Source organism: Drosophila busckii, chromosome 3L, assembly GCF_011750605.1.
Source record: "Drosophila busckii strain San Diego stock center, stock number 13000-0081.31 chromosome 3L, ASM1175060v1, whole genome shotgun sequence".
In the NCBI taxonomy this organism is placed as follows: Eukaryota; Metazoa; Arthropoda; class Insecta; order Diptera; family Drosophilidae; genus Drosophila; species Drosophila busckii.
In genome coordinates this window covers 6,790,978-6,806,017 of record NC_046606.1, presented here as the reverse complement: position 1 = coordinate 6,806,017, position 15,040 = coordinate 6,790,978, and the positions used below count along the sequence as shown (strand labels likewise).

At 37.6% G+C, this 15,040-nt stretch overlaps 2 protein-coding genes across 3 annotated transcripts; both read right to left on the bottom strand.

Annotated features, from left to right (window-relative positions):
• Nucleotides 1-6,331: 6,331 nt before the first annotated feature.
• Nucleotides 6,332-8,858, bottom strand: LOC108598740. Of its 2 annotated transcripts, none has more exons than XM_017985475.1 (4): nucleotides 8,768-8,858; nucleotides 8,593-8,680; nucleotides 7,621-8,007; nucleotides 6,332-7,564 (listed from the first exon to the last, which is right to left on the bottom strand). In XM_017985475.1, exons 2-4 carry the CDS (start codon nucleotides 8,599-8,601, stop codon nucleotides 6,467-6,469), a joined length of 1,494 nt encoding a protein of 497 aa, XP_017840964.1. In that variant the 5' UTR covers nucleotides 8,602-8,680; nucleotides 8,768-8,858; the 3' UTR covers nucleotides 6,332-6,466. The 2 variants fall into 2 exon arrangements, with proteins under 2 accessions (XP_017840964.1, XP_017840965.1); XM_017985476.1 differs by having other exon boundaries at nucleotides 8,593-8,711; nucleotides 8,768-8,838.
• Nucleotides 8,859-9,452: 594 nt separating this feature from the next.
• On the bottom strand, nucleotides 9,453-10,306 carry LOC108598743 (maker656). The gene is made up of 4 exons (XM_017985477.2): nucleotides 10,021-10,306; nucleotides 9,893-9,949; nucleotides 9,791-9,835; nucleotides 9,453-9,739 (listed from the first exon to the last, which is right to left on the bottom strand). The coding sequence occupies exons 1-4, from the start codon at nucleotides 10,114-10,116 to the stop codon at nucleotides 9,494-9,496; spliced, it is 444 nt and encodes a 147-aa protein (XP_017840966.1). The 5' UTR covers nucleotides 10,117-10,306; the 3' UTR covers nucleotides 9,453-9,493.
• Between the last annotated feature and the right edge of the window lie 4,734 nt (nucleotides 10,307-15,040).

The window sequence follows — 15,040 nt, the reverse complement described above, 5'->3', positions numbered from 1 at the left end:
GCAGCTGAGCAGCAGAAGCAGCAGCAGCAGCAGCAGCAACGTCTAACTGACAGTCATAGCGTCAGTCAGTTCGTCAGTTCACGAAGTACCGGCATTGCCAAAGACCCGAAGTTTCCTACTAATGTTTTGGGGTTGTCTTTTGATGTTGTTTGTTGTCGCTGAGTGTTGTTGTTGTTGCTTTTGGGCACTATTAACGCCCAGCCTCTTACCTCGCGGTCGCTTCATTCGCTGGCAGATTGTTCGAGAGTTTGTAAAGCTGCGGGGATTTGAAAAACGTAGCGCCCAGTCATATGAATACTCGTACTACTTGTATATATAATTTTTGTTTGGCTGCTCTGTGGCATGCGTATATGTATAATTATGATATATTGTGTGTATAATTTTAAGGGTGGGTGTATGTGTATGGAATTGCTTTGAGCGTATGTATATCGATATCTGATATCTGATGGTAATTTGTACATATATATTTTCAATTGTGTGCGCATCATTTAACTTTTGAATATACACTGAAAAGGTGCAACATAACCTCAAAATTTGGTAACATTTTTAAACCAGCAAAAGATTAGAATTATTTTTATCAACTACTTAGCTCAAAAAAGTACAGCCATAGCTATATGCTAGCTCAAATAAAAGATATTTTGTTTTTCTTACCATAGCTACCTGGCATTAAACTCAGGTAACTCGACTTTTATGGTTGCTAGGCAAGTCTAGTCAAGCAGCAATGTTTACTTTTGCCTATACCTACAAAATGTTATCAACAGCTGCTGCTAAATAGCACGCAGATTAATGCAGATCTCTTTTTCACAGATTCATAATAGTTTGACAATTTGCTAAGCAAATAGTACTATAAAATATTTCGGCAGCATGCTAAATGAAACAAGTTGCCTTATATAGTGTGTTTGAGTGTGAGTAAAATGCTCGACTACCCACATAGAAATTCTGTAGCTGCTGTTTTGGTTCCCAGCTCGTCGTTGTAGTCATTAAAAGTATATTTTATACATATCCGCAAACTTCAATCAGCTATTGCTATATACCTTACATACACATATAGATAACTTTAAGTATACACACGCTGAAAAATCCATGCAACCGCCAACATCTTTTTCCAATACACACACACGCACACACACACACTCAAACTCAGACTCACACTGTGGCATGCATGTTGAGCTATCTAAAAGATGTTGAGAAGTTGATACCAACTGCGATGTGTGTACATATATATACTATACATATCTGTAAGTTGAAGTATCGCTCTGTATGCTGTCCGGGCTCGGCTACTTTAGCACGAACAACAGCGACAACAACAGTAACAACAATAAAACATGCTGTAGTTAAACCCATTATTGTAGTTGTGGGTCGACCCAAAGCAATTTGATGGATTAGTTTTAATATGAGAGAGCGTTGTCAAATAAATAGCTAAGATTGATTTTCGCCTTGAGTTAAAGCTTGGGTTTCTTTTGGTGGTTGAAAGTTTATTTATATATATTATACTATAGAGCATAGCATATATTTATCTGAAAGCTGGAAAACCACATAGCAAACCTTTTATACCAATGCACCCACCTGTGTGTAAAGAGTGGGTTGAAGCTGATGCTGGCCTGGCCCTAAGCACACTTTCAAGTTTTACTGCTGACTTGGCATTATTGTTATAGTATATACCATAATAGTATATATATCTGTATGTGTGTGTGTGTGTGTGCAATCGACTTGACCAGTTAACGAAGAAAACTTTCTTTTTGTTTGGGTGGACAGCACCCCCAGCCCCTTGGGTGTTGGAGTATAGGGACTCGTAAGTCCTTGGGCAACCTTTCGAAAAAACGAGAGCTAACGAAGAAAATTACCTTTCCCTTCACACACACACACATGTATACACACATATACACACATATATATGCACACAGCATCCTCCTTCTTGACAAGAAAAGCTCATCTATTATGACCGTTTTCTACAGAAGGCAGGGATTTGGCCATAGAATTTATTATGGCTATGTATTATATTGAACCAAAGCGCTGGCACAACCGCAGCCCAACCCAACCCAAACCAAGCCACCCCCAAGGGCGGGCTACACACCTCAAAAGTCCTTAATATGTCCTCCCAACAACTGCTCTGCCTTACACTCTTTGTCCTCTGTCTCTTTTTATACTGTCAGTGTATATTCAACGATACGCTCAAGTATTATTCCATGATTACCTTTTTTTGTTGTTGTTGTTATTTTTCCCTTTTTGGATTTTGATTAGGATTGTTGGCCCTGGCACACACAGTTTTCCCAACTCGATTGTTTGGTCGGTATCTTGACTCGCGGTATCTCTGCATCTTCCGTTCGCTTTGTGTGCGCTTTATAATCTAGTTATACCGCTCTCTCTCTCTCTTCCTTTCATTCTTCCTATCGCTCGCTGTTTGTCGCACCCAAAAGCAGCCATAGGGACCTGAATTTTTCCTCGTAATTTCCTTTGCCTTCTATTACGTCTACAACTAGTCGTCGCCGTCGTTTGCCAATGCCCTGCGCTGACTGCGCAGTCAGCGTCAGCGCTAGTAATCCCAAAGTCCCTCGCTCGTCTCCTATGTCTTTTCAATGCGGCTACGAGTTTTTTTTTGCCATTTCCCATATCTGGGCTTTATATCTTTCTCGTGTTTACTTTTTATATTCATTCTGTCTTTTGCTTGTTCACATTTTGCGCAGTTTCAATTTCGGGCTGGGCTTTTTAGCTGGAAAACTGGAATTGGAAAATCTGTAGAGGCGCTGAGAGCGGAAATCGTGTAGCGCTCAAAACGATCTCATATATGAGAATTTGAGACTGAAATTAAAGATATTTGATTGCCTTGTGAATAGCGACAAGTTGATTTGTTTGTTTGTTTTATCTGCAAGATTTTTAGGTTATCAACGAACGTATGGATGCTCTACAAGAATTTTAGATTGTAAATGGAAAACAATGAAGCTAATTTGATTGTTTTATATGAATTATTTGTAGGTTATAAACAAACGTATGTATGCTGTATAATAATTTTAGATTGTAAACCGGTTACAGCTGGTTTGAGCAAAGACTATAGAACATACTGTTATTCTTTAGTGTTTGGTTTGACTTTTTAATTTTAAATCTATAAAAAATGTTAAAGCATTTTAGAATAAATTATGTATATAAAATATTATAACAACTATAAGATTAGAAGCATTTTAATAGCTACACAATATAGAAATTGAACTAAATTTCAAACAATAGGGACACCTGAACATTTGATATTTTATATGCTAATTGTGCATTCATGTAAATCTTTCTAAAATTAGTTTTCTTAAACTTGTTTTGCTATAATAAAGCATATAATATATATTTAAATTTAGCTAAAAATAACAGTTATAAATGTACATATACCCTAAGCCAATTTATGGACATATGTACATAAGCTAGTCACAACTGTACCTTTAACCTCAAAGAGACTCGTGAGCAATATCAAATAAGCATTTTGACAAGCATTTACTACTGTTTTATATAATGAAACTCACACCTAGCCATGGGAAACCAAATATTGTACATAGCCAATGGTAATGGTATAGAAAGAGACCATTTATATTTATAGCACTGAACCTGTATAAAGTCTGAATAACTAAAGCATTGACGGTTGGTTGGTCGGTCGGTCGGTCAGTCAGTCGTTTAGTCATACGGTCTTTTATGCGAGAGCCCCATACCCCTTAACCACATGCTCAATTCGCATACACATCCTCTCGACATCTTCTCTGTACAATAAAGATAGATTAGCATCTATTGAAAGTTGTGCCAGCAGAACGAACGAATGGCCGGGCGAATGTACGAACCAACTCTGAATCTAAATGTGCGGGTCGCTGCTCGTTCGGGTAAACTTTGGAGCCAGGCAAGCGCATGACTGAAAGCGGCAGCAGCAGCAGCGGCAGCATCACCATAAGCATCATCGTCATCATCATGCCCAGCTACAAGGTGAAGCTGGCTGCAGGCATAGGGCGGCGGTTGAAGAGACACCGAGAGCGAGAGACAGAGAGCGGCGCGCTAAGCCAGTTGGAGAGCTGGTGAACTGAGCTGCTTGCTCAAGTGTCATCATCATCGTCGTCATCAACTGAAAAATTGAAGCAATGCCAAAGTCGTGTGCATTTTATATTTAACTTTTTATTCTGCTTCTTCTTCTTTTTTAGCTGAAACCCAAGAGGCTTACGCGCTACCCAGACCCAAGAGCTTAAAGTCTTAGTACTTGTTTTGAATGTGCGCGCTGCGTTGCGTTTCTTACTAGAGCTTGCAGTCGTCTCATCAAAGAGAGCGAGAGTCCACTCTATATAGAGCTAAGACTAGTCTTTAGCACGATAACCTCGCTGTGCGGGTTTTCGATGTGGGAAACAACGCAATTTAGTGAAGGGGACTACGAGTTGTTTTTAATTTTTTTTTTTTTTGGCGCTAGGCAATGAGAGCTCGTATAATTTTTTTATGGTATACAATGGTTCACATTTATGGTATGACAGGCCAACATGCTCGATTTATATATACTTACATATATAGCATATATTTATATTATATGCCTGTTATAGTATTTGTATAGGGAGTGGGGTTATTTGGTTTTGGTTGAGCACTGGGAGCAAGAGATTTATGTTTATGGTTGGGTGGCCTTTAAATGAATCAATAATATATACACAGACAGTTTTTTATTTACATGTGTGTGTATATGTATGTGTGAGCATCATCGATTTGTTAAATAAATCAAGTAAATGAACTGTAAGCTCTCTTTGATATTTTAATTTGCAAAATTTTAAACGACCATAGCATACAAATGTCAGAGCAACCCTCTCTTGCTTTAATAAAAAAAGGTAATGTTACTTTTCTTGAACCCACAACCGCAGCTGCGGAACTGCTGCGGAGGAATATATAAGCCTTGATTAAATTTATAAACCCATAGCTATTTTTATATATATAGCTTCAATAGCTTCAATGCCTGCACCCTTATTTTGCGCCTTTACCTTTTATTATTTTTCGCTTACGTTATTTTATATCCGAACTCGGGAACTCTTAATGCGCTGTGGGGGCTGCATTTATATTTTTTGTCGTCGTTACCGCTTGTGTATTTTCTGTTCTTCTTCTTTATGCGTCAACGTAACCTGAGTCGGGACGAGTCGTTGTCCTTATTGCTGTTGTTGCTGTTGCTGCTGCTGCTGTTTTGGTTCCCTTCGCTTTTGCACCTAAACAACACTCGTAGGTTTTCATATATAGCTAACAGTTTTACCTTTTTCAATGTCTGCCGTGGATTCGGGAAATCCTTGAAATGTCAGAGAGTACTAGGCAAAGGTCTTTGCAGAGGCTTTGGACTGTGGAATGGCAAAATGCGTGTAAAATGAAACTTTTGCCGTTACTAAGGACGACTGATGGGCAACTGTCTGTGCCCAGCTCAGACCAAAATCGTCCCATAGACAGCATTGTGTAATCAAAGCTAAACTCTGTGTACAGTGGATCCTCAAATAAACAATTCTTAATAAGAAAAAATTAAAAATTAGTTAAAGTAAAGACAAAATATTTCGAATTTCATTAAATACTAAACTACTTCATTAATTATTCCGATCGCTATGAAACCTTTGATTATATCAGTGACTATATAATTCTATTATTTTGAATTCTATTCTATATTCTATTCAACTTATGTTCAAATTTTAATTTCACAAACATCAGAATAATCTTCAATATTAATTCGTTATCTAGAATTCCATAATCAGCTAACTCTAAAACGTATTTACTTTTTTTTCTTAGATTTATATATAAAACCAAAAGCTAGACAATTCTTATTTGTTCATTTCCCTTTGTCTGTGTGTTTACTGTATGTATGATACATGAGCTATATGCCAGGGGTCCCTGTGCATGTTTTTGTCCCTCGCCTGGGATGCTGCTGCTGTTGTTCATGTTATATATTGTAGCCATCTGAAATTGATGTAGCACCTACAGCGAGCGCAACGCGCTCTATGCACGCTCTGCGACTTACCAACCAACAACTCATGTCCACATGCCCCCAACCCTGCTCCCAGCTAACCCCATCTAATAAAGCTGCAGGTCATTACTACGCCACAGCATCAAGTGCTTAGGTAAAGTTTTTACAGTGGGGCGTTGAAATATAAGCGATGATTGTGCGTCGCTTAGGGTAATAGAAACAGTTTATATATAAACTTTGAGCAAACAAATCGATAGCTAATAATATATAACAAACTTTGAAAATAATGTAATAATATATAATGTACCATTATATGCTTTAATATAAAATAATATGTAATATTCCATTAAATACTAATAAGCTTTCATTTCTTTTCAGTTCATAACAAAACGATGAGCTTAACTCTTCAACTCTAAAGCTTTGGTAAGTTAGAAATTTTCAAAATTTGTCAAATACTTAGAGCTACAATTTTTGGACTTATAGTAACATTTTGTTGATATGCGAATACTATATTTGGCTATATGCTTTTGCAATTTAAGTAGTAGCATTATTATTATTTGCCTTTGCTTTAAGAGCGCTTTCGAAAACTTTCTCCAGCTGCGTTAGTAAACCAATAGCGCGATAGTCTTCCTCTAATAAAGCAAAGTCCTCCAAAGGCTTCAGCAATTGCAAAGCCTGCTCATAGTTTTTAACGCTACTTGTCAGTTGTTGTTGTTTTGAGGGTTCATCTGTTTTGTTTAAAGATTCAATTTTTTGTATTTTGAGTGGCGAGGGCAGCAGGAAGCAGCAATTGTTGTTGTCTGCTTGTCTCTTGAGCGCTTCAGTGGCAGACTGGTGTGGTTGCTGTTCATCTTCTTCATCATCTTTGATTTCAATCAGCTCAGTGGTTGGCTCTATAGCAATGCAATCGTCCTCATCGTCCTCAGTCTCAGCTTTAGTCTCTGCTGCAGCTGCGGCCTCCGCCTTGGGCTCTGCCAAAGGCACATGGCTTAACGCTGCTGTCTCTGCTTCTTTGGGCGTCAGCGTTATGTTACTCAAAGGCTGCTCACGCTGTTCATGGCGTCCACAGTAGCTGACAATATCACGCAGATCCAAGGATAAGTTAACGCGTCGAGTTTGCTCTGGCACGCCTGAGAAATTAAAGTTGTAATGACTTTTGAAGTGGTTGAACCAAGTGCGATCCGGAAAGAAGTTTTCTATCTTAAGTATATCACGCAGATTGATGGCCACCTCACGTAGATTATCCATGTCGAGTCGACTCTTGTGCTTGTGATGCAGCTGAGAGCGTGAAATGTATTCGTACAAAGCCTTTTCCAAAAAGTTAATCTTACGCTTGCGACGCAGCTGCACTTCATCCAACGTTGCCTGATTCTGACTACAGGCGGTCACGAAGGTTTTGGTGCGATACAAGGTGCGTATGTCCATGGGCTTGCGTATCAAGGCAGGAGCTGAAGTTGCTGCCACTTTCTTTTCCAGCACATCTGTAGCTTCTAAATTGTTGCTAGCGCTATTCTTGCCACAATAGGACATAATATCGCGCAGATTCAAGGATCTTGGTGGTTTGCGTGTTATTGTAATCTGACGATTGGAGAGCGTTATATTGTAGGCAGCCTTAAAGTGATTTATCCAGGGCTGCAAGCAAATAGTTAGCATTAGTTTTATTCTGCATAAATATAGCCCAAGCTTACCTTATTGGGCGTAAAGTGTTCTATGCCCATCAACGTCTGAAACTCCAGCGCTTTGTTCCTAATCAACTCCTCGTTAATATCCGCATGCAAATAGAACTGTGCGCGTTGTATGTATTCGTACAAACAGTGTCCCAAAAATAATAATTTACGCTTGCGTAACTCCTCGATTTGTGTATCGGGACTTTTGTTGTTATGCTGCTTGGTCGCCTCGTAGAACTCCATAATGGATTCTCTATTGCTTACAATGCTTTTGATTTGCTCCCAACTGCAGTTGAAATTCTTGGCTATCTTGCTATACATGGGCACCAGATCATATTGACGTATGACCTCTACGCGCTCCTCCAGCGTCAGGACGTTGCGTATACGCTGTGAGTTGTTGCTGTCCTCCTAAAAGTTGAGCAAAATATTAGTTTAAAATTAAAAGTTAATTATTGTAGCTACAATTTATAGATAACATCAACTATAAATTGCTGACTATGGTATATAATTATATATAGGTCTCTCTGTTTTACTCAGATTACGCCCACTTTGAACTGCTCACACATTATAATTAAATTCCGCTATGAGGCACTAATTACAATATGTCTAACTTCTGGATTTGAGTTACATTGATTTAGCTCAATTTATTGTCGCGTATACTAAAATCACAAGTATTAGCTTGAGGTTAATTCGTAAGATCCAAGAAGATAAAAGATGAGCTGATCGAATCTGTATTAAATTTTTGTACAATTAGTAAATAAACGTGTATTTCAAGTCTTAGAAGAATTGCCTATTAAGAACTCATCTGCTCATCAACAATAATAAATACTTAAGTCATTTAATCAAGCGCTTAAGTAATCAATTAAAAATTCGCATTCGCATTTAATTTAAAACTGCGTTAGCTAAACGTAAACCTAATAAATCTCTAACAAATGTTTGCCTTTCTATATTTGCATTACGACATACATATACAAATTCGTATTGTACACTTACGTCAGACATTTTTGTTACTCTCGCGCTCTTTTTTACCGTTCTCTCGCTCTCTTTATCATGCGCCGTTCGCTCGCTGATATGGCAATGCCTAATGTGAAAAAAGAAACGATTGAAATGAACTTTATTGTTAAACAAATGGTTGTTATTCTTTGTTGTTGAGTTTTTGTTCACTTACTTGTGTACAATTGTATTTTTTATAAATTTGCAGCAGTTTTTTAGGCACAGTAACCTTCAGCGAACGCTAAACGCTCCGCACGGAACATGTGAAACGCAGCGATAATAATGTAAAACTAAAATATCGTGCTAAGTAGAAAGACTCGCTCTCGCGCTCTCGTTTTCGCGCTGGCTCTCTCACAAACGTGTGGAAAATCAGGTTTGCTGAGCATGATAAAAAAAACTTGTTTGCTTTGAAAGAGAGAGCGCATGGAGAGTGAGAGCGCGTTTTGTGGCGCTCAACATCTGATCAGTTGCGCTTGTGAGTGGGCGACTGTTTATACTTTGTATGCATGTGTGTGTGTGCTTGTTGCTATTTTGGTGAGCAGCGTGCATTTGAATTGAAATTTCAGTTGCGCATTGCGCTTAACAATCAAAACAAAGAGAAAAAAGCAGAACAAATTTGCTTTGTTAAATTTTAAACGTTGCAAAGTTTTATTATTAAAAATTGGAAGCTTCTGTAAAGGTCTGAGACCTGCTGCTTTATTAAAAAAGCGCTACCGCAAAATTAAGCAACAAGTATTGACAAAAGTTTAAGGTCAAACATTACATTTTATTAAAGTTTTTAGACAATAATATTAAATTGACTAGATTGAAATTACATAAATTTTGTTCTTAAATAATAATAAGTATTTACAATGTGCATATTATACATATTTACAACTTCAAATCAGCATTTGTAGACTTTTTACTTTAACTTAACTTGCGTTTTTTCATATTGAAACTCATTATCATTTGCTGCATTTATAAATATCTTTTCCAGCTTATGCAGCGCAACAATCGCTTCAAAGTTCTCCATATACATTGCATACTCCCGCAAAGCTTTCAAATGCGCCAGTAACTCCACATTATTAGTAATAGTTAAGTTTTTGGGTTTAGCATCTGGTTGGCGCTTCTTTTCTGCTTTTGGCTGCTCATCCTTTTTTTTTATTGTCTATAATTTTTCAATTAGTATGCTGCCTTATATTAAATTAGTATTACTTACAGTTGTAGTTACTACAGTATGACTTTGATTAATTTTCTGCACAGTCTATAAAATAAAATGCTTATTAAGCTTTTCATACCTCTAATTATTATGTTTACTTACCACTTTGGGCTCATCATTAAACAGATCAAACAGCTTAACGTTTTTTCTACCCTCTGGCTGCAAAAGTGCGTGGGCGCGTTAGCAAAGTTTGGCCTTGGCCTTGAAAATTTTAAAAACAAACTTCTTACCTTGTTGGCGGCTGCTGCGCTCATGTCCAGCGCACTTATCAAACGATTTCTATAATCATTGCGTATTCTTTGTAGCGTACACTGCTCCCTTACCATAGAATAAGATTTTTCCAAATAATAATTGCGTACACTTTCATTTGGCGCTGACCTGATGCAGCGTCTTACATTGGCCAACTTCGCGCTTGTCTCTTTCAATTGTTCATCGAGTTTGTCTATAGCGTCCTGAGTGCGCGCACTATTGTTGTTTTTGTTGTCCGCCAAAAGAGAGCGAGCGTCGATTATTTTAATAAACTTAGCCATTCAATTGCATTCAATATTTTTTTATTTGCAAATTGCAATCGACCTTGCACTTTTTGGTGTCTATATAGTGATGCCTTATTGTTTGAATCATCGTTTATTGGTCGGCGATATTGCGGTATATCGAAGTGACGATAGTGAGCTTGCCGTACAGCTAAATATATATTACTATGCTTGCCATACCGCCAAAATATGGCTTAAACGTCTTTAAATAGTTTAGCTTACAAAATAATTTATAGTAATTAATATAATCACTTTCAATTTTGATATTTTTGCTTACAAGTGAGAGCGTTTATTATTATTTTTTAAATATATAAATTCAGTTTGTGTAAATAAATAATTTATTATTTATAAAAATAAAGCAAACATAGCTACCAACAGGTTACTTTTACAAAACAGTGTTAACAACATGGAGTTGAACTATAAGCAGCGCCACCTAGCGTAAAAGTTGCTAACTATTCAATTTAAACTTTAAATTTCGACACACATGTTAGGAAAATGTTAAATTTGGACATGTGTCCAAGCTTAACATTATTTGGCCGCCAACCAATGCATCAAATGGTTTGTGTTCTAGCTAACACCGACTTTAATGAGATTACACACCCTAGAATCAATGAAGCATTAAGTTTAAATATAAATTTAACTTTAATTTCCGCTTGGAAATAAATTAACATAATGTGCAGTTGTTGTTGCAGTAAAGTTATGGAAAAGTGCTGATGCACCTGCGTGAGCAATGAATGTGTGAAAATTGGTCAAGAGAGCGACAGTCGAACGGTTTTGGCCAATCTTGCGCAGTTCCGTTTAAAAACAAGCGTGAAGCATAGGAGAAGAGTCAAGCAGTCAGCGTTGCACCCTTTCTGTGTGTGGCAGAGAGCGGCGAAGCGCAACGCTGCTGCAAGTGGCAAGTAGGTGTTGCAAGTTGCTGCGTGGGGGTTGCTAGCCAACAATTGGTGCGCAGGCCAACGGATGTTGACAGGCAACAAAACCAAAATAACCAAAAAGCGTATAATTGTAATGCAACAGGCCAAGAGAGAGGGAAAGAGCGACAGAGAGAGCGACGAGCGTTACGCCTGTGATTTTCCCAGCGCAATCGCAAGCGCAGGCAGCGAGCCATAAAATGTGGGAATCAAAAGCAAAAGCCAAAAAAAAAACACAAAATAAAATTGAGAGTGAACCACTTATGATGGACAGCTCTTGGTTTGGCCCAACGGCTTCATTATCTTGGCGGCGGCGGCGGCGGCTCCCACAATAAAATTGCTTTTGGAAAATTGCAGTTCGTGCTGTGGCTTAAATATATGTGATGTTTTTTTTGCTGTTGTAGCAGCAGCAGCATTTAAGACAAGATCAAAACAGTTCAATGCACGCGGTTCACGACTTTTGTGGCTTTTGTTGTGGCTGCCACGTGGCTGTGTCTTTGCGCTTGTCAATCAAAGTTGCAGGCGGAAATGTTTGCTATATGCGCGAGCAACTCTCGCATCTCTGCATAGCAACTTGCTTGTTGATTTCTATTTGTCAAATTTTTCATTATGGCATAAATTGCGCAAGTTCACTAATAAATTTTCAGTCAGAACAAGCTATCAAGCATATTCAGACAGCTTCGGCTACAAGAATTGAGCACAGTCATGTTATGCGAGTTAGATCTGATTCTCGACGTAGTTCTACTCAAAGCTAGCTCGGTCAATCTTTTTTCAATAGGTTATTAAACTTATCTAACTAGCAGCATGCTCAGCAGTTGGACTCTGAGTCTTTGCTTGTTACACGCACTGTTCCTCTCTTACGAGCCAAATAAGATGTGATGTGCTGGCAATTGTATCGCATGTGTTCAGACAAATCTACTCTAGATCAGACCTACACTTGCGTGCTGCTTCCTATCAAGGTCCAAATTAAAAGTGGTATAGAGGTTGAAAATATGTGATTAGGGGCTAGCATGGTGTTTGGCCTTGGTTCCACGGGTGAGTAAAAATGTGCGTTTAATTGCTCAGTTCGAACCCATTTTTGGTCACGATCGGTCCGATATCGATTCACAATATAAAGGGGAAGAAGTTACGCATGATCCAAACTCTCGATTATCTCGAACGAGATCTGATAGACTGTAGTGCCATAAACAATATATGTAATTTTTCGACAAGCTTAAATGCGTGCATCTGTAGAGGTGAGATGTGTCTGCGTTTAGGTGTGCGTTATAGTGTTGTGCGAAATGTCAGTTTGTCGTGTGGATTAAGATAAGTGCTGATCGTGAATTAGAGATTAGACCAGCTCTTCGGATGGCTTAGAAAGCGACAAGCTTCTAAGCAAAGTGTGCAAATTTAAGCTTTTCTTATCTTTTTATAATGTCGTTAAACTACACAGTACTAACTTCACCCACAACCAGACGCAGCTAACGTGACTCTGAGGCCAAAGATGCCACTTGATATGAGGATCTCGTAATGCTATTAGTCCTATAAGAGTAGTCGTTTATACATATTTAGCGTAGGATTAGGATACGTTAGTGCTAGTGCTTAGTGAGTGGAGTGAGGGCTGGTTGTTTGGGTACGCAGGGGTGAGGGCAGACATTAAGGACAGCTTCAAAGTCAATGCTTCTGATTCGATGTTGTTAAGCTGGATTTAATATATTTAGTCTGATGTGGATATATAGAATGCTATGCCATTGCAGTTAACTGTTACGTCGCGAAGTCAATTATGTCTAATTACACTCAGTTGCAGTTCTAGCTCTTAATAAGTAACAGTAAAAATTAAACTGATTCTTTGTTCGAGATATAAAAAATACTCTTTAGTGTTGCACTTGATTGTGCTAATATAAATAAATTTTTCATTCATAAAAATTAGTAATTATATGCAATAAATTTTTCTTGTAATTGACTTGAATTAAAATTGTAGTAGTGTGAGAAATATTTATGTTAGCAAGAACTTTAAATTTGTAATAAAGCTGCATTAAATTTTAATTTAATAATTATTATGCCGGCAGCTGCGATGCTTACTGCTTGCTAACTTTACTATAAGCAAGTCATTACTCTATATCTATGCAATGTTAATATAATATATTATATATCTCTATTTGTGGATAGTCAAATATACTTTGTGCTGTGAGAACTGAAATTATTTGACCATTATTAATTCGTACGGCACCAATATTTATTAAGTAAAACTTATTCGGTGCAATTCAATTATTTTGTAATTATATGTCATTGAATTCGTATATATTTGACATTAGTATAATTATGGCCATTTATAGATGGACAGTACGTTCTTGTGGGATAATAATAGTTTATGTTATATATTATCACTAGTTTATTTTTTAGCGCTCTAAATGGTAGGCTACTTAATGGTAATATTATATGGATAATTGTGATTTACTGTAACTTAGTTACACTGATTGTGTGTAACGCATGAGAAAATTATTTAACAAGCTTGTTATTTTGATCAAATTTTTTATTGTATTTTGAAAATACTTATTTAAATTATTTTGTGTATGCTTTTACTCTTAAATGTTATAGCATATATTGTGACAGTACTCATATTTTTTTAGATATTTATAAAAATAGCAATTATTAAGTTATGGACAGAATTCGTAATTGATAATCGTTGTGCACGCAATCATCTACAATTATAAGCTGTAATATTCTCAAGTTTTAGTTGTCGGTTATCAAATAGTGTTTTAAGTCTGCTTCATCGCGCTCTCAGTCTTCGTTTATTTTGCGTAAGCCTAGCACTCGCTCGCAGAGACGCTATCTCGAAAACTATACTTGAACATACAGCCTCTGTTTCTATAATCCGTGACGTCGTTTTGAGTTGAATTGTTATTTGCTGTGCTCTGAAGCTTGTTTGGTCTTTTGTTTATAAGCGCTCAAATCAGATACGTTGGTGCTCGGGCTGACGGTCCGGTGCTCTAACGTTCTTTAGCTTTAAATATATACTAAAAATGTGTCGTGTGTTTTTCTATTTATTATGCCATTGTCTGTAATAATAGTGTGATTCAAAATACTCTATTGAGAGACCAATTTGCTACTTTGATTGGACCAACTTTGCTTTCTCGACAGAGGTGAAGCGATAATCGTCCAGGTCGTGAATTGATATGACGAATATATTTTTTTTTCTATGTAAGAGTTTCATACGGATTTGAAAGTTCTCGATAGCTCAGTTACAAGCTCTATTGGCGTCATAGGCCATAAGCAGTCGGTCTGTGGCTGTCGACTATTGAGCTATTTGTCTGGCAGTGTTAAAGTCATGCGCAGGACAACGGAATTAGTCAAACAGGTGACATAGACCAGTTGGTAGATTACACTGTATGACCAGTTAAAGTGGGGACTCATAATGTCGCTAATCTGCTGATCCAAATAGGGCATAATGTAAAGAGCTCTCAGAGCTGCTGCATGTTCGGTTTGTTGACACTCATTTAGCTGTTATGAAATTTCTAGTTGGCATAAGTTCTAATTGAGCAGGAATTCATCAGTCTTTTATATTGATCATACAGAACTGGGGGCTTAACAAAGAGCGCGCCAGCGGTCGTGCAGCTCGCTGATGCTGCGAAGTATCAAGGCAAGCTACGGACAGAAATCATGGATATGTGGTATACAATCATTTTGAGGTAGTCTTTGTGTTTGTTTGCTCAGCTTCTCCGACGCGTCTTGTCGTTCAATATGTTTGAGTTTTTACTAGACCGAATTCTGTTTGGCAGGGATAGACAATCGCTCATAGCTTTCTATGGCATAATACTACTGCTGCT